The following is a 22,887-nucleotide window of genomic DNA, read 5'->3' on the forward strand; positions in this document are numbered from 1 at the left end:
CAATCGCGGGCCGCCCTTTCCCTCCAGAAAAAAGTATCTCTCCTCTCTCTCTCGCACGCGACTTATTTCTGGAGGTTTCGTCGTGCAATTAACAACGACTTACGGCCGACCGCGGTGGCCGAAATTGGTCCATGTGCATTTTGATTTGATTTCTGGAGCGATTAGGCGGTCTTAACTTAGATGATCATGACAGTGGAATTATTCGAGAGGAAGATTACACTCTTTTATAGATAGATGTATAGCAATGTTAATAATTACGAAGCCAGAGTAAATTTTACATTCTTAGGAATAATTAAACAAAATTTAGAATAAATCGTACGTCATTTCTGTTATGGTTTAAATCTAATCATCTATTAAAATTTACTACCTTCGAGAATAATTTCAATTCTCATTATGTACAAATTTAGGTAATGGAAATCAATGCGACCGGTTATAAATAATTTCTAATAACCATTGACCTATAGAATGATATTAAAATTTTAAAGAACTGTGAAATGCTTATAGGTAGCTCTTAACTCCTATGTTCCTTCTCCAATTTCTAATGGTAGCCTTATTAAAGATCGACTTTAACCGCGAAATTTAACTTTAACCATGTCAAAAGGATCGCTAATTTCTTCATTTCTGTTACGACTTCTGTCACCAAGGAAATTCCTAGCTACACAGCCTTCGGAAGGCAACGCGGCCCCGATTTTTCTAATCGACCGTAATCAACTATAGACGAGCGGCGTCGCCGTCGGATTTTTGGTCGAAGGCGGCGGTGTCGGCAAAGCCCCGCGTCAAATTTAGACAGCCGTAGTACATCTGTCGACTATAATATCCATTGACTCGTTCCCGTAAGTACCCCACGCCGTCGTACCGTGGTGTTGGTGCGTGCAAGAGGCGTCGCGCGCGCGCGGGAACGAAGGAATATGCGTGTTCCGCCGGCGCTCCGGTGTTGCCTCCTCGCCGGATCTTAAAATAAGACCGGCCACCGCACCGTAATAAATTCTGCGTGCCTCCTTCTCGCGCGTATCGTGCGTGCGTGTCCCGAAGTGTCAGCCAAGAAAGAAAGAAAGAAAGAAAGAAACGCGGAGGACGGTCCGGGCAACGAAACGAAAAGCCTACTTGCGAGGGAGAGAGAGACGGGGACAAATGGATAATGCGAGGGAGGGAGATAGAAGGATCGACGAAGAGAGAGCGAGCGAGAAAGATGGTTGGAGGGAGAGGGGGTGAAGAATAACGTGAGTCACAAGGGGGACGAGGGATCGAAAAGACGCGGAGAGGCCCCACCGAAAACACTATTGCTTCGAGTGCGCGGCAGTAGCGCGTAACTTATAAATCCGTTCGCCAGAAGGTGCTGCTATATATGTGACGATGTAATTCAAGAATTCGACTGGCGACACTCGCGTTGGCAACGGGACACGGGATTCGGAGAAAGCGGAGAGCCTGTGTTCGTTTCGATACGCGTTGAGCTAACGAAAAACTGTGTAAGAATTAGACAACTGTACGATGACTTTTCATCTGGCAAACGATCTTACGATCGAACGCGATATTTGTTCTGCTCTCGCTCTGCAGATTTCCCTTTCAGAAAAATGCGGAAGGGAAATCCTGTTAATAATTGCATTGTTTGAAATTAGGCTTAACCATTTTTATATTACAATTGTATAAGATCCGCGGTCTAGTCATGATAGTTGACTTCGCCCTACCACTTTACGCTGAAGACAGTCGTGCGCGCGGAGTGGGGTTAGACAGCTAATAATATTGTGACTCTCGGTGTATCTCAGGTCCCTTCCTTTTAAGAACAAACTACAAATGCTACATATTGACTCATTCGATCCTACTCGTGTTAATCGGTTGACTATGGTGCCTATATAAAGTTACATTTTCGATGGAGTATATATAACATACTTAAACCTTCAGACTCGGATGTCTTACCTCAGAAAAGCAGAACTAAGGTACTGATAATTATGGTACTTTAGAAATCAACAATTTCTGCCTGTTTCAGCATCAATCTTTATCTACTTTACTCAAACTTATCCAATTATATTAAAATTTTATATTATCAAAATTATATTATCTTGAAGGCATAAATTATGTTGCCAGTAAATATGTTTTTGGTAAATGATCTAAGAACCGAAATTAAATTCAAATAAATAAACTACTCGTTCGTTGCAATAAACATATTGACCAAGTCATGAGGAAGCTGAGTTCCAGCCAATCGTTTGTGTATAAACCCGTCCCGATAGTCGCAGTCAGATTTTCAACACGATGTAGAACAAGCAATCTCGTTTATATTTTTAGTCGATCGCGGGTCAAGTGAGCAGCGGTTTCGAAGAACGTTGAACCTCCGCATTATCTGCGGTGAACAGGTTCAGCCGAATGGAATTCCCCTGTAACTTGTCCTCGGTCTTCGCAACACGTTCAATTGCAACGCGCAATTACCACCAGCGAACAAACAAGTCCCCCTTTGTTCCCACTTTTCTCTCGTCACTGAGTCACTCTCCCAACATAGTTTTTTTCTCTACCTCCCTCTCTCTCTCTCTCTATCTCGTTCGTTCTCTCTCTTTCTCCTTTTCTCTCTATCTCCCTGGGCGACACCCGCACGCGTCCGCCAGCGACGAATATTTATCCGGTCGCGTTCGACACCGGTCGCCTCAATGTTATATTTTTTTCGGGTGAAATCGTGTTACGAGAGCGGTTCTATCGTTCACGGAAATTCAACTGAGTCATCGGACGCTCGTGGACGCCGCTCGTTTAATTGATTTCCACGCACGCACCGAGCACTTTCCTCGGCTTCCATTAATTCTCGCGGCGTTACTCATCGCTCTTCATTTCAAGAATCTCACCTGTGAGTCACTTTACGACTCTCTTCGGCCGCTGACCAACGTACCCGATGATCGCGATCCGTATCTCTCTCTCTCTCTCTCTCTCTCTCTCCCTCTCTCTACCTTTCTTGCGATCCGGCAGCGCGAGAGCGCGTCGATCGAGCATTCCGCGCCCAAAGGAACCCGGCGAATCGATCCCGCGAACCGGTCTCCCCCGTTGCCAGCCGATTATTCATTCGCGAACGTTACCCCCGTTTGCATCGGCTCGCCTCTCCTAGAACAGGCATCTTATCGGGAAATCTTATCGGTAGCAATTGGTAACGAGAACATAGAGCGGCGCGATTAAATCGTTCGGCCGCGCGCTGCCATCGGAGACGCGTCCCACAGCTGCTCGATCGGGCCTCGATGATACCAGGGTACTTAATGGTCTCGCGTTTTGCGCTAATGTTGCTGCGTTATTCCGCGCTGCTGGCTGGACGTCATCATAACTGGTTGAATTTGATGTATCGCGTTCTGGTAACTGTATAGAAATTTCTCCGGAATTAAGTCTATCATGGTTTCAATATCCAACTGATTGCGCGCATCTTTTCGAGGCGTTATGACTTTACAAAATGTCTATTGAAAATATAACTACTACTAGAAGGTTAAAAATTGAAATTTTTCGAAATTGAGTCTATCATAGTTTTAATATTCAACCAGTGGCGCGCGGCTTTTTGACGCTTTATCACTTTGTAAAATGTCTATAAAAAATATGATCACTAGTAGAAGGTTAAAGATTGTAATTTTCTCTTTACAATGACTCTTCAAAATTAGGAATACGATTGTTTTTCATCATTTTATTGATCAAAAGCGAGTTCAATATTCAACTGGTGGCGCGCATCTTTTATCACTCTGCAAAATGTCTATAAAAAATATGATCACTACTAGAAGGTTAAAGATTGTAATTTTCTCTTTACAATTACTCTTCAAAATTAGCAATACGATTGTTTGTAGCCGTTTTATCGATCAGAAGCGAGGGACCAATTTGGTCAGATGAATTCCTTATAGAGCACCTATAAATATTTATTATGTCTAAGCCCGGCGCTATATCATCATACATTCATCTTATATTCATATATGTTTACAATCTTCAAATTCATGAATGATTCATGCGCGAAGATCCCGGCCACGTTTCCGCAGACGTATCAATTTGTGACATTTTCATGCGATCCGTATCACCGTGAACTCGGCGGTATACATGTTTCATTCGGAGTTGTATAAAATAGTACAAAAAAAATCGTAGAGCAAGTTTCGAGGTGTCATTCGAAAGGAGAAGATTCAGTCTTCAAATCTATGAAAGTTTCACCTTTAGAAAAAATTCTGGAACGTTTTTACAGACGCATGAATTTGCATAGTTTCCACATGGCGCATTTTATACTACCGTAGACGATAGTTTCGCTTTTCGAACAAAGTCGCTAAAAAAATCGTACATCAAATTTTTCGAGCTCTTTGCAAAGGAAAATCTTTAATCTTCAAGCTCGAGGAAGATCCACCCACGGAAAAAATTCTGCAACGTTTCTACAGACGTGTAAAGTATAATTTTTATACGACGCATTTTATAAAGTCGTGAATCATATGCTATATCGCCAGAGCTGTGTAAAACCTCTAAAAAGAACTCGCGCATTAAATTTGTCGCAGTCATCGCGACGAGAAAACTCCGCTCTTTGATTCTACGGAAGATTCGTCGCCAGGAAAAATTCTCCGCGGTTTCTGGAAACGCGTGAATTCGCCTGGCGCTGCCGAGCAAGCGCGTTAATCGAGCGTGGGGTAATTTTTCGTACCGAAAATGTCGGCCGATTTTCCGGGGCGGTCGCGCGAGCGTGAAATAGACGCGTGCACGTATGATTACGCTCTCGTACACCTACGTCGCGCGGACATCGTGTAACGATCCGTTAATAACGTTACCGTTAACCGCGCATTAGTGGTCGCCGCGGCTATTTGCATATCGGATCGGTAATTTCCATCTGACGCCGAGCGGAGAGCAAACGAGAGAAAGGGAGCGAGAGAGATGGAACAACGAAGAGAGATGGAACAACGAAGAGAGATAGAATGCGGAGGGCCGAACCTGTGTGTATGTGTGCCGCGCGCGTGTGCGCACACGCGTTCGTGTCGCAAGCTGCGGCATTAAACGCGGCACCTAGGGTACCCCTTGCTGCGGCACCTACGTGCCGCCATTACGGAGAACGTACCGGTGATTTATCCCGGTGTACGCCCGGATCGAAAGCCAGCGTCGTCTCCTCCGATCCGAAATGGATACGCACGGTGCCATGCCGGGGCCGGCGTGAATTTAAAATACGCGAAGATCGGGCCGGGAAGATAGGCCAACGGAGTAACAGTACGTTCCTACGGTAACTATCAATTACCACGGGCTCCTGCCAGTGCCACGCCGCGGGACTCTATCGTCGGATTAGAAATTCGAAATATGTATTTCTGGTTTCGTTCGAGGCTGCCATCGGGTCACGGATGCCGGGCCGTTGCCGAGCATGCTACCAGGCATACTTTGAATAATTGAGTTTTTACCATCGGGAGACGCGAGGCTACTCGGAATGAGGCTCCATCGAAATTAAATCTATTTTCGAACGACAGTCGATTTGTTTATCGGTCGCGGAGGATCTTCTCGCGAATTCTCGTTATCCTGTCCTCCGCGAAAACAAAATTATTCGTTCTTCTTTAACGCGAGATTTGTTTTCGACAAGGTGAAGTAAAAATGCTGCTTCTCTCGCTGTCGATTTGTTCATTGGCATGAGAATTGTCTAAATTGAGGGAATTGGAGAAATCTATCGTTTCTGTATGGTTTTTGTAGATTTATGTTGCTGTCGTATTTAATATATTCAATTTAGTTCTGCTCAATTGTATTCGTGTAATTCTAAACGTAATTCAGGTTATATGAGATGCATTTGCAGTATATTCGTATATATTGCGATATATATGTTATCCATTATATATTATTAATGTTATCTAAATTGTTATACTTTTGTATATTATATTTATATTGTAAATTATGTTTGCGTCAAGATCGGTCAGACTTTTCGAAAGCACGAGTTAAAAAATGTAGTTTCTGCTTGTACCATGTACAAAGTACTACCAATCATATGTGTAATCAATTCTTATAGACAATAAAAAATGTATCTTCGTTGTACGTCGATTTTTATTTTAGTATCTGACGTCGAAACTACCACGATTGAATGACCGATGCCTCATTTCACAATTATAGAAGACATAAAGACGTTCTCCTCGTATAAATTACAACGCTGTTACAAGAACTGCAATGAATTCTATACAAAACGAACTAGACGGCTGCCAAACGTTCGAATTTCGAGGCATCACTTTCACAAAACATTCTACGCACTTAAACCATTAAGAAAATCGATTCTGTGAACCGTTAACCCGTTGCCCCCTTTAACGCACTCTCTCCGGGGCCCGTCATTCATGACCGCGTATTTTTACCGCCACCACGAACCGTACTCGCCCAAAACCGAAACCGTCGCAACGTTCCACCAGCGTACAGAGAAACGTGAAAATTCTCGGAGCCGCAACCGCCGCATAGCAATTGCCGATCCGCCACTAAAACGGCGAAGTAGCCGCGCGCGTCTATAATCGAATTTTATTTCCAGCCTGTCCCGTACAGAATGCGGATTGCATCTTCCCACCGAGTGTCTTCATATTTTAAAATATCTTGCCCTCCCACCGCAGTGTACGCATCTAAATATATACTGACCGCGGGTTTGCTCGTGTCAATTTGCGGCCACGCGGAATGCACGCGGGCGGAGGGAAAGCGGGATCATATCGGGCAGAGAGAGAGAGAGAGAGAGAGAGAGAGAGAGAGAGAGAGAGAGAGAGAGAGAGAGAGATTCGGGTGCATGAAAATCGCGTGTTACCGCGGGCGCGCGGATTGTAAATGCCGCCGCCGCCATGGCCGTCGCAAAAGCGATCGTCGTCGGCGCGTCTCGTTTCGACGATCTCGGCGACGGACGGTCGGGCTTCGCCGCGCGTATTTAATTTCGCATCGTTGATTCGCTCTCCGCGCAGCTCTAATAAGCGTGTGTCGTATTCTCGTTTTTCGTTAATGCGGCGTCTATGCGCGGCGGTGCGCAACTCGCATTACGCTTAATGTCGCACGGCCTGGCCAGCCAACAGCCGCACATGCGGCCAGCAAATTATCGCCTGGTATATTATTGTGCTGCGTGTGCGTATAATACGACTTCTCGTCCTCTTTCAGCCTGTTCCACGCTCCATCTCCTTCTCTCTCTTTCTCTCTGTTTCTCTCTCATTCTCTCTCATTCTCTCTCTCTTTCTCTCTTTTTCTCTCTGCGTTTCTCTCTGCGTTTCTCTCCCCGTCGCCGTTTCTTTCCTCCTCGCTCGGCGCCTTTTTTTCTCGGTTTTCTTTCTCCGCTTGCTCCCCATCCGCGCGGCCGCTTGTACAGCGAAATGACGATGGTCGCGCGCGTGTACCGAGACACATTATACCTCCCGTGTATTTTTATCAACGGAAGTGCGTAGTTGTACTGTGCGCGCATTCCTGCACAGACCGAGCCTGGAAAAGCGACGGGAGAGGTGGGACGGCAGAAGGGATGGGAGGGGGCCGAGGGGAGACCGTGAAACGCCGAGTACGTGTATTTCTTGTTCCGACGGCATTGTCGGCCACGATGATAGAGCCATTTAAGAACTTCAATTCCTCCGCTGCCTTTCGACTTATTTTAGAATCCTTTTACGAACAGACGGCCCGCAACCGGCACCGCCGACCGCGACGGGGCTCGTTCGAATGGCAGCTGGATCTTTAGACGTCTCCTTAACGCGCTGTCCCTGGTACGGGGAAACGTTTTCCTGCTTTCGTCCTCGTCTATCCTGCGCCGATGGATTAGCGGTGCCGCGGGAATTACCGTAGGGTTGGTCGACGACGAAAATTAGAAATTGTTCTTTTGATTTTTCGTGGTGAAGGATAGAGTCGAGGAGTGAGACGCGGCGGTCGAAGAATGAGAAACGCATTCGTGGTTGGGGAATATACTTTGATGTCTTTTTAATTAGGATTCGAAATTTTTCTTTGGATCTTTTGTAATTTGTGATAATTTTATAACGCTTTGTTGTAATAAGAGAAGCATGGCTTAGCCATCACTCGAGTACAATAGAAGTACTAGATATATAAAATAGAAATAATATCTATGCAGCAAAGATAAAAATTTTGATATTTAAGAATGGAATGAAAATTCTGCGAGAATTCTATTCCATTTCGTCTTTAAGGAAGTTTAGAATCTTTTTTTCATTTATCGTGATTTATTGTCATAATTTATGTTAGAATATGAAAGGTATTGTTGGATATGTTGCTGTACAAATATTTAATAATCGAATGACAATCGTGAAAGAATTCTCTTCCATTTTGTATTTAACGAAAATTAGACAGTTCCTCTGATTTCTTACAATCTACTTTCGTGGTTCATATTAGATAAAAATAAATCTACTTATTTATAAAATATAATATAATAAATTATTATATAAAATTATATATAATATAAATCTAAATATCATGATAATAGGGTGCACGAAAATTGTTCTCTCCTCCAACATCACCAATACAAGAAAAACACAATTGATTCTGTCATCTCTAAAAGTATGAATAAATTTCACACGATCCATAAATCGCTCCACTACCACAGTCACACTCAACACTTCCAACTACAACCGTATTATAAAACAGCAAAATAATTAGAAACTAAAATCAACCATCCACCAATTTTCTCATTTCACATCGCCGTGTTCACCTGTCGACAATTACCGTACACTATTCCTTTATTTCCGAGAATCTATATCTAAAATCTATACCTAAAATTCAGTGCCACACCTGGCTGTCACAAAACAGAGTGAGTGATCTTACGAGGCATCGGACAGTTCGTCCGCGAATTACCAAGAATCGGTAACCAGGTACCAGGCCATTATTTCCCACCGATCGCAGTAGTTCCATTAACTAGTTCCAGATCGAATTTCTCTCGAGACGTGATTCGCAGTAGAATCGCAGCCAGGCAAACAGGTGAAAATCCTGAAATCTCCTGACGGTGGCAAACAGTGAAAAGTTTCTCTCTCTCTCTCTCTCTCTCTCTCTTTTCATTGAGGTCGCAATCAATCAATACCGGAGCGCCATTATCGTCGCCGTTATCTACGCCCGATTCCCTAAAGTCTATTTACCGTCCTACACAGAGAACAGAGAGAGGGAAGTAGGAGATAAAGAGAGGAGTGAGAGAGAGAGAGAGAGAGAGAGAGAGAGAGAGAGAGAAAAAGGGAGGTATAGCACTTCGTGTAGAAAGACGCGGTAACTATGTGGCCAATGTTTGATCGATACTCGCTCCCTCGCCTGTTATCTCGCGATTTGACTGCTTAATGCGAGGAAAGCTTAAAACATGCGTCAGTGAAACATCAACTATCCAGATAAGCAGATAAGGGTGGAGGTAGAGGCCGTGTGCTCGCGCCGGTTTACGTTCTGCTGTACAACGGTGTACACATGCGAGCCGATTCGCCAGTGTGTGCAACACACAGCTATAGCCGTGTGTAAAATGTGGTACGTGTGTACGTCGGGGCTCGTACGACGAGGAACGGATATGTTTCGCGAAGCCATGACGGCTGCGCGTTCACTGCATAACCGGATCAGAAACCATGCAATCGTATCTACTTTTCTACTTACGCTTTAGTTGGGGTGCTTCGCCTACATGCGATCACGATACAGCCGCGACGCGCGATTATGAACCGCGCTCCTTTTCCCGCTTCTTTCCTTCTACCTGTCCCCTCCCTCCCACTCCCCCCCTCTCTCTCTCGCTTTCTTTTTTTCTCTCTTGAGCTTCTTTCCTCTTTTGCCCACCTTTTCGCGCGAAGCTGCTCGAGTACTCGGAAAAAGAGCTTTGCTCGGCTCGAACGAACGGGGATCGATCTATTCCGCGAACACCACCGAAAGACCTACTCCTCCCCCCCACGCGGGCCGATTCGACGCCGCAAATCTAGGGTGCGAGATATTATTTTTCCACGTTCCGGGAAAGTCACCTGAAACCGTAAAGCTCGGAAATTAGAGACACCGGAGTCGACGCGACGGACGTCGCGGAATTACTTGCTCGCGATCGGGTTGAAGAGTTTTAGTTGTTTAGCGTTATTTATTAAATATTTCTGATGCCATTAGGCTTTGCTAAATGCAAGAATTTTGAACTTTATACAAGCTATAAATGTATAAAGATACAAAAATTTCTTGTTATTTTACGTGAGATTTTTAGAGATCTTTTTAGAGAGATTTAGATTTTTAGATTTTTTAGGGTGAGACATACAAATTTATCGATTCACCAAAAAATATTGCAGAGGGTTGTATCTAAAACTTCCAATAAATTCTCTCTTGATTTATTCAGCGAATTCCTATAAAAATAGTTACTTAACATTCCCACTCCTAAATTCCATCACGTAATTACTTTAGGGGTTTGCAAATTGTCTTCTTTTTTATCGAATACCTCCGGCTCCGAGTCTATATATTTGCAAGTTTTAGATACTGAATATAATTATAATATTTATTTATTTATTTATTTATATATATCATAATTCTCATGGCTATTAACTGTTTTAATTTCCTATATAAATTAATCTAAGCGCCGCTAATGTTCTCCTATAACTTAACATCATTAATACTCCACTATACATTTATTATCACCATTGTTTTAATATTCATATTCAGAACCACTCCGATCGCGACATCTGCCAGCGAGTACCGCGCACAAACTAAAGGGTGTCCCAAAATTCACGCAAGATTTGAATTTTGCGCACATTTGTGCGGTAGAGTGTTGCCAACCAAAAAAGAAAAAATACAGAATGACAGCTGACAGTTCAGGGTTATTAAAGATGGAGCACTACACAAAATACTATATAAATCAATAAAAAATTTACAATTTTTAATTATAAATCTGTGTTTTCTATCAAGATTACATGTTGCGTGAATTTTGGGACACCCTTTATAACGCGATAGTTGAGGGATTAATTTTGGCTTGCACGCTGTCGTCGTCCTTGTTTCAGCAGCCTGTTTATAAACACGTGCCTCGCATAATTCTTCTCCGCGTATAAACCCGCTATAAAATCCAATCTAAAGGATGCTCTTTTTCCATTGCAAACCGCGAACCTCGGTTACCGGTCCCCATCGATTCCAGAAAAAGAGCCACATCTCGAGCGCAATATCATCGCCGGATGAAACAGCCGCGCGCGAGAATCGTGCATCAATTGTTAAGGAATATAATCGTCGGTTATCGGGATCGTCGACGGGCCGATAAACGGTCCGATGGAAGAGAGATCCCGTTCGATCCGGCGCGAAAGCAATTCCTCGGCCCCGCGGATTTAAAAGCGTGTATCCGCGTCCACGTCCCGGCAATAATTCCTGGCATTTTTCCGCGGTTAATTCTCATCCGCCTTCCGCGGCCGTGGCGATGAGCGGTCGGATACCGCGAAACGTGGGAAACCTCTCGCGCCCGGTTTATTACGAGGCTTTTGTAGTCACGCTCACGGGCCACCGGGCCCGATGCCGGGGTGGGGTGGGGGGCCCGCGGGGGGATTTTCTTCGGCACGGTGTGTATCACTCTCGGCCGGCCGGCCATAATTTCTTAGCCACCTGTAAGCGATCACGGCGGAATCCAGAGCGTCCGCTTTCTAAAAACTTTAAGTAATGCAGAAAGATCGTCGGATCGATTAAACCGAGAACCCCGGGATCGGGCGCGGGTTTTCTTGCCGCGGCGGCGGCGGCGGCACCGTGATCGGAGAGCGCCTCTCTTTGCCGGCCCGATAATTGATTAATGGAAATAAAGGGCGCGCGAATAACCCTGCGTTCCGTCTCTCTCTCCCTATCTCGTCCCGTTGTATATATTCACGTGTGCGCGTGTAGAGGCCGGGCGATATCTGTGGAGAAAATATTGGAAATACCGTTTTAAATAATAGATCCTTCGGTGCTCGAATAGAACAGATGAAAAGATTTGATTTCGATAATCCGCGGCTGAAGCGCGCGAATAAATAATTCATTTTGATAATCTGAAACGTAAAATGGAATAGTTTCTCTCGGTGATCTAAAGCTGCTGGCGCACGGGAGTAAATATTTTATTCTGATAATCTAGAGCATGGAATGAAATATTTTGTGTTTTAATACCGTAGAGCACGGAATGATTAATTTGAAAATAAATTGTCAAACCGATTAGCGTGAATTGGGAAAGCGAAGAAATTGTAATATCTGAAAATATTTATTATTTTATTCTCTTATTGTTGAATATAATATAGAGAATAAATGCTTTATAGATCAGTGAAATAATTATACTTTGTACTATGATTTAGTGAAATAGAAATATTCAATAATAATAAATTAAGTAAATACTTCGATCTTTGCCACAAATGTTTTTAGTCTTTTTAAGATCAATTACTATTTGAAATATTATCTGAAAAATGTTCTACAACGAATGCAGTATCTTATTTGTCGAAGTACGTTCACTCGAACAGAATATTTCATTTTTAGAAATACTTTATTTTTATTTTTAAAATGAAATATCTATTTGCAATTTCCCCTTTGAAACACTATTTTATCAAACATTGTCTCTGTGTACATGACAATGGGGGCCGGAGCCCGCGGCGTAGAAGTTAGATCGGAATGCCCGTTAAAATAACCAATTATCCGCGTTTTTCTATCGGGAGCACTCTCGTTGCTCTCTCGATACGAGGAAAGGAAACCTGTTAAAGCGTTCTTATTTAATGGAACGAAAGTGGCGAGCTACGATATTGTGGAATATCGGATCGCGGAATGTCTCGTTGAAGAACTAATTACACTGTTTTCTTTCTTAAATCGACGCGTTTGTGCCCCGCCCGCCTCGCCGTGAAATGCATACTGCTCTCTTCTCGTCGTTTTGTTTTCCACCCCTTTTTTCATCGGTGACCTGGAAAGATTCTGGAGCCTGCTTCGAAGGACTCCATTCATCCGAGGGTCCTCGAGTGATTCAATAAGTATTCAACGAAATTTTGAATCGACCGACGATGGTAGTGAAAAGATAACTGGGAAATGCGATGTTTTATTCGAGCACACCGTAGCTTTATTTAGAGCATTTTTGGTGTAATTACTAGAGGGTTGTTGATAGATTTTAAATAAATTTCTCTTTATTTTTGTGCCGTATGTTGCACTCATGTTCTTCTCGTTTTCATTCTTATTGCTATTTTATCATCATTATTATCGTTTCTCTTATTATTTTATAATCATTGTTATCAACCTTATTATTATTTTATCTTCATTATTATGATTCCTATTATTTTGTTATTATTATCCTTCCTATTATTTTTTCATCATTATTATTTTTCTCCTTATTATTTTATCATCGTTATCGTCGTTATTATTACGTGAAACTTTTGCAGAAAAATTGAAAGGGCTTTTCTATATAACTGAATGAAATTCGCGTAACTTCATGCAAGATAACAACACGTCGCAATCAATTGCAAAAGTTAGACACCGGAAACACATTTAAATTATTCTCTAATAATTTCAACACGTTCGAAATAGAATATCGTCGATCTATTTCAATTCGTCCCCAATATTAAATTGCTCCCCCCCCCCCCCCCCCCCCCCTCCACCGTTGTCATCGTAAAAGCCGCAGTCGTTTGTTCATGCGAAAATAAAAAATAAAAAACTGAAAAGTTAATAACGATTGTACACGTTAAAAATAGGCCGAGCGCGTTCGAATGCGCCGGCGGGCAAAATATTTCTATCGGTTCTAGTCTCGTTTTTATTCGAAAACGTGTTTGCATAGTCGACGGTGCGCGCGGAACGATTTTTCCAGCCAGTTGGCGGAATGCGTGCGCGAAATCCAACTCTCGGGCGTATTGTTACCGGTCCCGGTGGCGTGTCTGATTACCCTCGATTCGATTCACGAATTACGATTTCATCGGTGGGAAAGAAAAAAAGAGAAAAAAAAAATGGTAGCGCGTCGGCGCGCACTATCAGCCGGAGAGCGGGTCGGCCATTTGCCCAGGTTCTCCCGTCTGCGACGCACGAGCGTCCATACAATTAATTATTGACCCGTTTTAATCGTGTTAGGTCTAATTAGCGGGGTGGGGTAGGGGAGAGTCCGTCTCAAAGTTGTTAATTAAATTGGTTAATGCGATAAAGGGGAAGTCCATGCCGGAGTTCTCTGTTCCCTTTCTCTCCTCGCCTCTTTCGTCGCGTCCCTGATCTCTCTCTCTCTTTCTCTCTCTGTTCGCTCGTCTTTGCGCCGCGGCGCTGCAGAAATACTTTTCCCCGGGCCCGGCGATTATTTCAATTACACCAGATGTATATACGCGCACACGCGCGCACCCGATCGGTACCGCCGTGGGTTCTCCGGTTTAATTGAAACTCGTTCGGCGACGCATAAAAGTCGATTCGCGTTCCCCGCAAAAACATTGTGAGAACGTGCCGCGACTTCGAAATCAAACCGGCCGTCACAAATATTCGCCGATTCTACGAAACAACTTACCGATATTCAGATATTTGTATTTACGCCGATGCAATATTCATTCTATCGACGCTGGAATATTTTCGAAAGGATCTCATTGATTTCCGATCCTTTTCTTTGAGAGATAAGAGGCAGATGTTCGTGTTGTCGCTGCGAAATGTGACCGGTATTTAAATATTTTTATTTTAGGAAGATCTATTAGGAAGATTGTTTCTACTGTCAATGTTATTTGTGAATATTTTTTAAACGATTTTTGGACGTTCCTTTCTTTGATATTTTTTCGGAATGAAAAAGACAACGAAATTACGTTGATTTTTTTAGAAAGAGTTGGCGACATTAAAATGCACTGATCTGCAAAAGTGAATGAATGCTGCATGGAACGCAATTATTTCTTCAAAATCGAAACAAATGACTTGAATTATTTTCTTTGATTTGAGAACGACTAGTGATAGAGAATAACTAGTTATTCAGCGAAGATTATAATTGGTGGGAATAACAAAAAGAAATAAAGATACTATAAATAATTTACATATTGCCATGATTATAAATGATTATATCTATAGCCGTGATTAAAAGTGATTATACATATATTGCCATGACTATAAGTGATTATATGTATTGCCATGACTATAAGTGATTATATATGTTGCCATGACTATAAGTGATTACATACATTGTCATCATTATAAATGATTGCACACACACAACCATTGTTTTCGTCGATTAAACTCTTCGCCGGCACGACGAAATCGATCTTCGTGACCGATCTCACGACCGCCATTTTCGACGTCCCCCGTGAATTTTCGACGCAGCGGTGAAAGGGTGAAATATCAGACGTCCACGCAACAAAGTTTTCAGACCGAATCGTTGATTGCTACCACTTTCACGTCGTGAAATATTGGATCGAAAAAAAAAATATACGATCGACTCGATCGACGGCGTCAAGTTTCAACCGGTCAATACAGCCCGGCCGATATTACAAAACCGGGAACGATTATAACAGCCGCGGTAAGCCGATATCGGGCCGATAATAATAAACATTTCTATACCCGGCTCCGTTTAACCGATTCGGCGTGCCCCGCAAGCCGTTGAAATGATTTCAAGCAGGCTGCTTCGAAAATTTTATGTAACGTAGATTGATCTAAATGAGGTCTCTACGTTCTCTTAATGAACCGAACAGACTAGAATTTTATTTCACTTCTCGTGCCACGCTCCAGTCTCGACTTGCCGCTGTTCGGCCCGGTTAAATTATCGTTGCTTTTCCGGCGCAAGCTTCTTTTATCTATCCGCGTTGCTGATTTTCCGATAGAATTGACGTAAGTAACGAAATTAGGTAAATGCACTGAGATACTACCTTTTTCTTTTAAGAGAGATATTCTGTGAAAAAGAACAACTTTATCTATGAAACAACTTTATTCCTGAATAGAAAAATTGAACACGAGTTCGAGCAATTTAATATAAGAATGAAAAATTGAACGTAAAGATCTAATACCTTATATTTGTCGAGTAAATGCTACTTATGCCCAAAAAAACCAGCCGAAGGTACAGGCAACTGGTCACAGCCCACGCAAACCGGTCGCAATATTTCCATCCACAGTTGAAAAGTGGCTCGATTCGCGACCGAAGGGGTCGAATATTCCGGGAGCATTGTATATCGATAATCGAACGATGTTGTCGCGCGGAGTCGTGTTCTTGCTGGCTCGTGTACGCGTGGTCGCGCGACACCTCTGGCCCCGAAATAACGGTGATGGCGTTATGGAAACCTCCACGCCGGCGGTCATTAATTATAATTAATATCGGCGCCGATAATGGCAGCCGGCACACACCGTATATTGCCAGGACATGCACCACGCGGAATGCTCGCGGATCGTCGCGTCGCGGACGCGACGCAGCGCTGTGCGACGCGACGCGACGCTGGTGCAACGCTGTGCAACACGGTGCAACCGCGATGCGCCGCGCGACACGACGCGACGCGATGTAAGTGCACGCGGCGTGCCCCCCCGGTACACGTCCATATAAATTTCCATCGTCCTCGATCCGGATGATCGTCCTGCGGCAGCGAGTGGTCAATTTGTAGGCTGCGGCCGCTTGTTAAAAAAAAAGTAAAAGAAACGCGTCCGCAGCGGTCCGCGAGCCATTAAAATCGCTGGCGAAAGATATCGACGACGTGGATTAAACGTGGCTCGTTATACGTGTCCAGGTTGTAAATCGTCGTTGTAAATCAATTGGCCGGTGCCTGGACCCGGCTAGTTCCGCTGATAAATAGGATTAACTGATTTACATGAACGAGATCCCGGCCGGCCGGCTATCGATCATAATCAACGCTCGATGGAATTCATCCGACGTTTAAAGAACCGCCCCTCCCTCTCTGCTTCTTCGTCTACTGAATGCCCGGCATTTTTGCTTCTATTCTACAGGCGAACCCATGCCAGCACCCGATCGTGATCTTGAGGGACGTAGCCTCGTCCGACATGGAGTCCTTGCTGCGTTTCATGTACCACGGCGAGGTGCACGTGGGTCAAGAACAGTTGGCCGCCTTCCTCAAGACGGCACAGGTGCTCCAGGTGCGAGGACTAGCTGATGTCAACAGCGGCACCGCGACAGCCAAGATACCGCCGCCGTCGTTGTCCGGCGGATACAATGGCAGTGCACCGGTTAGTCCAAATTTTCTATTAGATATTCTATCAGAAATTGTCTTCGAACTTTTGCACTACAAAGGTTGACTAAAGTTGCTGAAAAGTTCTAAGGTGAACTTCTGACCACTTTTAGAGCTTGTAGAAAGTTCATGTTAAAGAAAGAAGCTATTAAGAATATTTTAGCTTCTTTAAGGAATTTATTGTCCTATTGACTGAGTTCAACTAGTGTCCAACTAGATCTATTATAGTTTACATTGATATACCTTGTTCTATCTACCTTGATTTATCTTTTTCTACCTTCATACACCTTGCTCTATCTTGGTCTAACCTGCTCTACTTTGATCTATCTTGATTCTTCAAACACTTTGGTCTACCTGGACCTACTTTGCTCCACATTAATTCACCTTTGCCCAATCTTACTTCAACTTAGCCTATCTTGGTTCACCTTACCTTATCTTGGCTTATGTCTTTGAACCTTCGTCCACCTCGGTGTCTTTTGATTCACCCTAGCCCACCTCCACCCAACTACAATGAACACCCATTCCAAATCTACCAACTCGTTCCAGTCCCCAACACTTGGCAGCCCATCAACACTTGCGATACCTGCCCGGAATGATTATAACGTGTCCCAACAATGTGTTCAACAGGCCACACCCCGCAACCCTTGGCAAGACAACGGCAGGGGAGACCTAAACGAGAGTGGTTCGAGTCCACCGCCAGAGAAGAGATCTAGAAGCCAGAGTCCATCTCTTGGTAAACATGTCGAGCAGAAGTCGGAGCTTCAGGAATCGCTGTTGGGTCAAGCCTTGGAGGGAGGACCCACGATACACACTACACCTTCTAATAATGTACAGGTGAGATCCTTGGTCGATGTTCTTTTATGCGATATATGATCTATGGGAGTTGCGAGAATGAGGATCGTTGTTGATCAGGCACAGTCTACCGGCGAGGACTCGAACTCCATGTCGGACAACGTGGAGGACATGTCGAACAACGACAGCATCTTGAATTCGGTCAAGACAGAGCCCAGTGACATCCTGAACGACTCCATGGAGCACCATCGTAACTCGTTTCCGGCTGCGCTTTTGGGAATACCAGGTAATCTATCTTATTCGAGAGTTTGATCTTTTATTCGAAAGTTTGATCTTTTATTCGAGACTTTAGTGATTTATTCGAGACTTTGATTTTTGTTTCAAGGCTTTGATCTTTTATTTGAGATTCTCATCTCTCTTTTGAGACTTTGATCTCTTTTTGAAGAATTTTATCTTTTCTTTTAGGCTTTAATCCTTTACTTAAAACTTTTATCTCTTTTTTGAGTCTTTAATCCTTTACTTGAGACATTGACCTCTTTTTTGAGACTTTGCTCCTTTATTTGAAACTCTGATCTCTTTTTTGAGGCTTCAATCTTTCATTCGAATCCTTTACCTCTATTCCAAGTCCTTGACATCTTTTTGAAATTTTGGTCTCTTCTTGGAATCTTTGATACCTTTTCTGCAGTTTTGACACCTTTTTTAAGACTTAGATATCTTTGAGACTTTAAAATCTTCGTTAAGACTTTAATACCTTCTGTGAGGCTTCAGTATCATCTTCAAGTCTTTAATATCTATCGCAACTTAATTATCGCCTCAAGAGATCTTGATTTTGCTGTGCGGCGATTCATGTTCAGATTCTGCAATTACTTTAAAGATTAGTAGACCGCAGAGTTTTGTGTACAATAAAAATCGTCTGCATCAATCACAAGAAATGAAAAAACCTAGATGGGAATCTTTAATAAATTATAAGTAACAATAGTTCAAAATTCTAACTACTCGATTTAGTCGTAAATCCAATCTACTGATTAGATTCATCTGAGATTAAATTTACTCAATTTTGTTCACCAAGAAAATAGACATTTCTGTACCACATTCGACTTTCGTATAGTTTACGATTATTAGCAATGATTTCTCGTTAGAATGCCTGTACGCATGTCGCTTCGAATAATTTCACAAATCGAGCATTCTGCCGACGATTTCGCGAATCGTACGGCGGCGAGATCAAAGTTCTGACGAGTACGCGAACTTGCAGGACTGATACCAGGCCCGTCGGGGATCCACGCGGCGAACCAGGATCCGAACTACGGTAAGTGATCAGAGCAACGATTCCGATTTCACACAGTTTATTACGATTTCGTAGCCCGGACTAGTATATCCTCCCATCGTTCCCTCAAGACTCTGGTCTCTCGTTGTTGCGTTGAATGCATGGAACTCTCGTACCTCTCACAACCCTGCATCCCCTTGCCCAAACCACCCTTTCGAGTAAATCGAAAAAAAAAAATGAATCAGAAATCGAATATGTAAGAAACGAGCTACGTAACGAAAGCGAAACGGAAAAAGCGAGTAATGTCGAGCTGCGATAGGAAAAAAATAGAGCGCAAATAGAAACGAAAAAAAAAAAAAAACAAAAAAAAGTATATGGCATGGCGAGGAAAACGTTGATATCGCGGAGCCGCTGTGTCTCCGACGGCTCTTCGAGTCCCGTTCGCCGGAATATCGATTATCCTTTCGCAAAGGCCCTGCAGTCGCTAGAAACATTTGTTAGGGTTGCCACGCAGAGCCGGGGCTTGACTCTTTACACGAATTCTTAACGACCCTTCGAGCCTTGCCGAGGCTAACGAGCTAATTGGTCGCTCTCTCGGTTGACGAGGTACGCATACACGATCGACCATATTCGAGAATAACGTTCTGGAAAACGAGAGGGCGGAACGGTGTGTGTGTACCGGAATCACGACGAAGAAAGGAAAAAAAAAACGTTGCACGCACGAGTCCGCCGACGAGCGGCCAAAAAATAAAAAAAAAAAAAGTACCAAAATTGTCTTCTCTCTCGAAACGAAAAAGTAACAAAAAGTTAAAAAAAAAAGTATATAAAAACGGAAACCGAAAAACGTTAATCGAATGTAAAAAAACAAAACCGCCTCCTCTTCTTCGGTCATAGAGACACGAAAATCGGGGGAGGGATCTCGATAAAAAAAAAAAAAAACAAAAGCGAACAAAAATATAAAAATGTAAGTCGCAAAAATACCGAAAAAAAAATAATAAAGAACGGAGAGAAAACGAAGGGCTGTGGGAGGCAAAGAGCAAAATCGCATAGTGTTTAAGGGATCGGTACGAGGTTGGCTGAGGACTGACATTGGCTGGTGGTTCCAGGGCGATGGCAGCCCTCTGGAGGAGACGGTTCAAGCTCGAGTTCCGGTTGGTTGCCGGGCGCGTCCTCGACGAGGAACGAGCAGACCGGGCCTGGAGATTACCCGAGCGGGGCTCACAACTCTGAGGGTCAGGATCTCTCGTCTGTCCTCCACCAGCACTATCATTACCATCAGCTGCACGCCACCAGCCAACCGTCGTCGCAGCAACACGCCCTCAGTACCTTGAACTCGCTCAACTCCCTGAACAGCCTGAAGACGGACCAGCTGACGATCATGCATCAAAAGCTGCAGAACAATCTGCAGAGCTTGCAGCAGCAGCAGCAGCAACAACAACAACCACAGCAGCAACCGCAGCAGCAACCGTCAACAGCGAAGAACGAGCTGAACCTGATGCTGCAGTCGTCGGCTAAAGACAAAATCGACTGCATGGCGTTGTTCCATCAGCGCCGTTTCCAGCCGTCGCAGCCGCATCAGCATCATCCGGTGGACAACGGCGGTCCGCCTGGTAAACCAAAGTGTCCCGAGTGCGGGAAGATCTACTCGAACAATTCGAACCTGAAGCAGCACATCGTGAACGTGCACACGGTGCAGACCGAGTACGTGTCGTGCCACGTGTGCAGCAAGCAGTTCAAGACGAAGCAGTACCTGCAGATACACCTGCTGTCGATGCACGGCATCAGGAAACGGAAGAGCTACCCGCTGTATCAGATACAGACGCCGGTGTCGTCCGGCGGGCAGGGTTCCTCGAGCCAGCAGTCGCAGCACCAGTAACCCGGCGACAATGCCGGCCCCGGGATAGAACACGGCGATCGATCGATTGGAACATCGATCGCCTAGAACCCGTCGCGAGCCTCTGGACTGTGAACCAGGGTCGACGAGAGCGGATGCTGGTAATCTGTATTCGTACTCGACCCTCGCTACCACTCGAGAGACACTCCGACACGGTCGAGTGCTAGCAGAGACCTCGCAATAGTCTACGTTTGCGCGGGCGACGAGCAAACTCGTCGTCGTCGTCGTCGTCGTCGTTGTCTTCGTTCTCGTGTTAAGTCTAGGGAAGTAACCGCGCGCCGGATAGCTCTTTTTCCCTTGAATAGTCGGAAGGGCGGAGGTGGCGTTAGGCAAGTGGAGGCGGAAGAGGGTGCCGATACGAGGATTGGCCGACCTATTTTCGCACGGTTCCGCAGTGCGCAGCCAATCCTTCGACGCTGCGATAGGGATGGCACCACCGATTGGCCGGGGCGGAGGACGGGGAACGGCTCCTCGTGGAATTCTTATCGGCATAAGTAGTCGAATCGGAAAGGATGCGTCGGCCTGATTACTTGAAAGACCGCCGCTTACGGGGGTGGGTGGGCGGGGGGGGGGGGGGCGCATTCCCCCCCCGGCGCGCGGGCCCGCGGCCTCGTTTTTGGGGGGGGACGAATAGGAGGCGAATAAGAAAAGGAGACACTCCGAGTAATTTCTTTTTTCCTTACGCGACTTATCGTTACTCGCGCCCTTTTAATAGAACCCCGCCATTGTGCAACGCTCGGTTGGAATTCGAGGATGGGTATTCCGGCTCTCTTTGAACTAGACTGCTAGGGGATGTGGAAACGATAGGGTCATTGAGATTGGTAGTATATTGGCGACTGTTCGGCGAACGATCATTTGGAATGATCGTTGAAAGATGTACTTAGTGTTTCTAATAGAGAAGCTAGGGGGGTTTGCGAACTTTGTCGTTTTTATGCCCTTTCATATCCGTCGAACTATAGAGTATATGGTGAGTTTAGAAAATGTGGATTTGTTAAGATGGACTGTTAAAATTTATTCTATTGTAGTTAAAAACTATGAATATTTTAATGAACTATTTGACTTCACTTTGAGGTTATAGAGCAGTTCGGACTTTTACCATTCAGAAAATGGATTGTGAGTGCAATCTGAAATATCCATACCTTTCGTTAAAAAATTTGACACATTCTATTTTTGAAGGTGTTAATCAATCCTTTTAAACTCTTGCACTGTGTACAATACCTTGTGATACTCGTAGCAAGATTCATTACATGATTCATTGTACATGAATATCATTCACTTTTTGTAAATCGAAATCAAATTCAATTTCTCTCTTTACAATACTCGACAGCAACAATTATTATAGTCACACAATAAATATTCTTTTCCGCGTAGAAATTTCTTAATCACCGTGGAAGAAGTCATAGTGCAAGTGATTAATATCGCGAGACTTAGAAAAATGATCCTAAAGAAGATGATATGCTCAACACTAAATCTACTAAGCCTATTCAAATGATCACATTTCTAATTTCGCAATCGTTAAAATAATGCAAATTTTGTTGCAAAAAATGATTAAACATATCTCTAAATATAAATACAGCAAAAAAATCTAAATAAATGCAATACTGTCAAAGCAACGCGTGTTAGATCTTCTAGAAATAGATAGATTTAGCGTGAAGATAAATCATCGCGTGAGCGTCAGTACGGAAAGCAGACATTATCGTTAAAGAAAAAAATAGGGAACGGCTTCTTTTTTCGGATCACCGTGGCTATTAATTAAAAATACGGTGTAACTGCGATATACCCAAGGACAAACGGTCCATTCAACGATCGGAGTGCATCTGGCCGAGCCAGCGAAATGGAGCGGATTATTTTCGAAGCGGATCGAATGCGCTATTCAGGGCACAATATTCCCGTAACGCGGCGTGCTGCATTTCGGCGAGTGGCACCTTCGCTTTCAAAATATCGACGCGTTAAAACCGGAGGCCAGAAACGCG

The 22,887-nt window shown here is 44.0% G+C and overlaps 1 protein-coding gene across 10 annotated transcripts in view; it reads left to right on the top strand.

Moving 5' to 3' along the window:
• Positions 1-22,887, top strand: part of LOC144478758 (protein abrupt) — a 102,200-nt gene that overhangs the window by 51,294 nt on the left and 28,019 nt on the right. For 9 of the 10 annotated variants that reach the window (XM_078196966.1, XM_078196967.1, XM_078196969.1 and 6 more), the window contains exons 4-7: positions 16,726-16,962; positions 17,592-17,798; positions 17,877-18,042; positions 19,009-19,062. In XM_078196966.1, coding sequence (XP_078053092.1) covers positions 16,726-16,962; positions 17,592-17,798; positions 17,877-18,042; positions 19,009-19,062 — 664 coding nt within the window. Of the gene's footprint in view, positions 1-16,725; positions 16,963-17,591; positions 17,799-17,876; positions 18,043-19,008; positions 19,063-20,126; positions 21,016-22,887 lie in introns of all 10 variants that reach the window. The other variant, XM_078196972.1, reaches the window with a different exon arrangement.

This window comes from Augochlora pura, chromosome 3 (assembly GCF_028453695.1).
Source record: "Augochlora pura isolate Apur16 chromosome 3, APUR_v2.2.1, whole genome shotgun sequence".
Taxonomy (NCBI): domain Eukaryota; kingdom Metazoa; phylum Arthropoda; class Insecta; order Hymenoptera; family Halictidae; genus Augochlora; species Augochlora pura.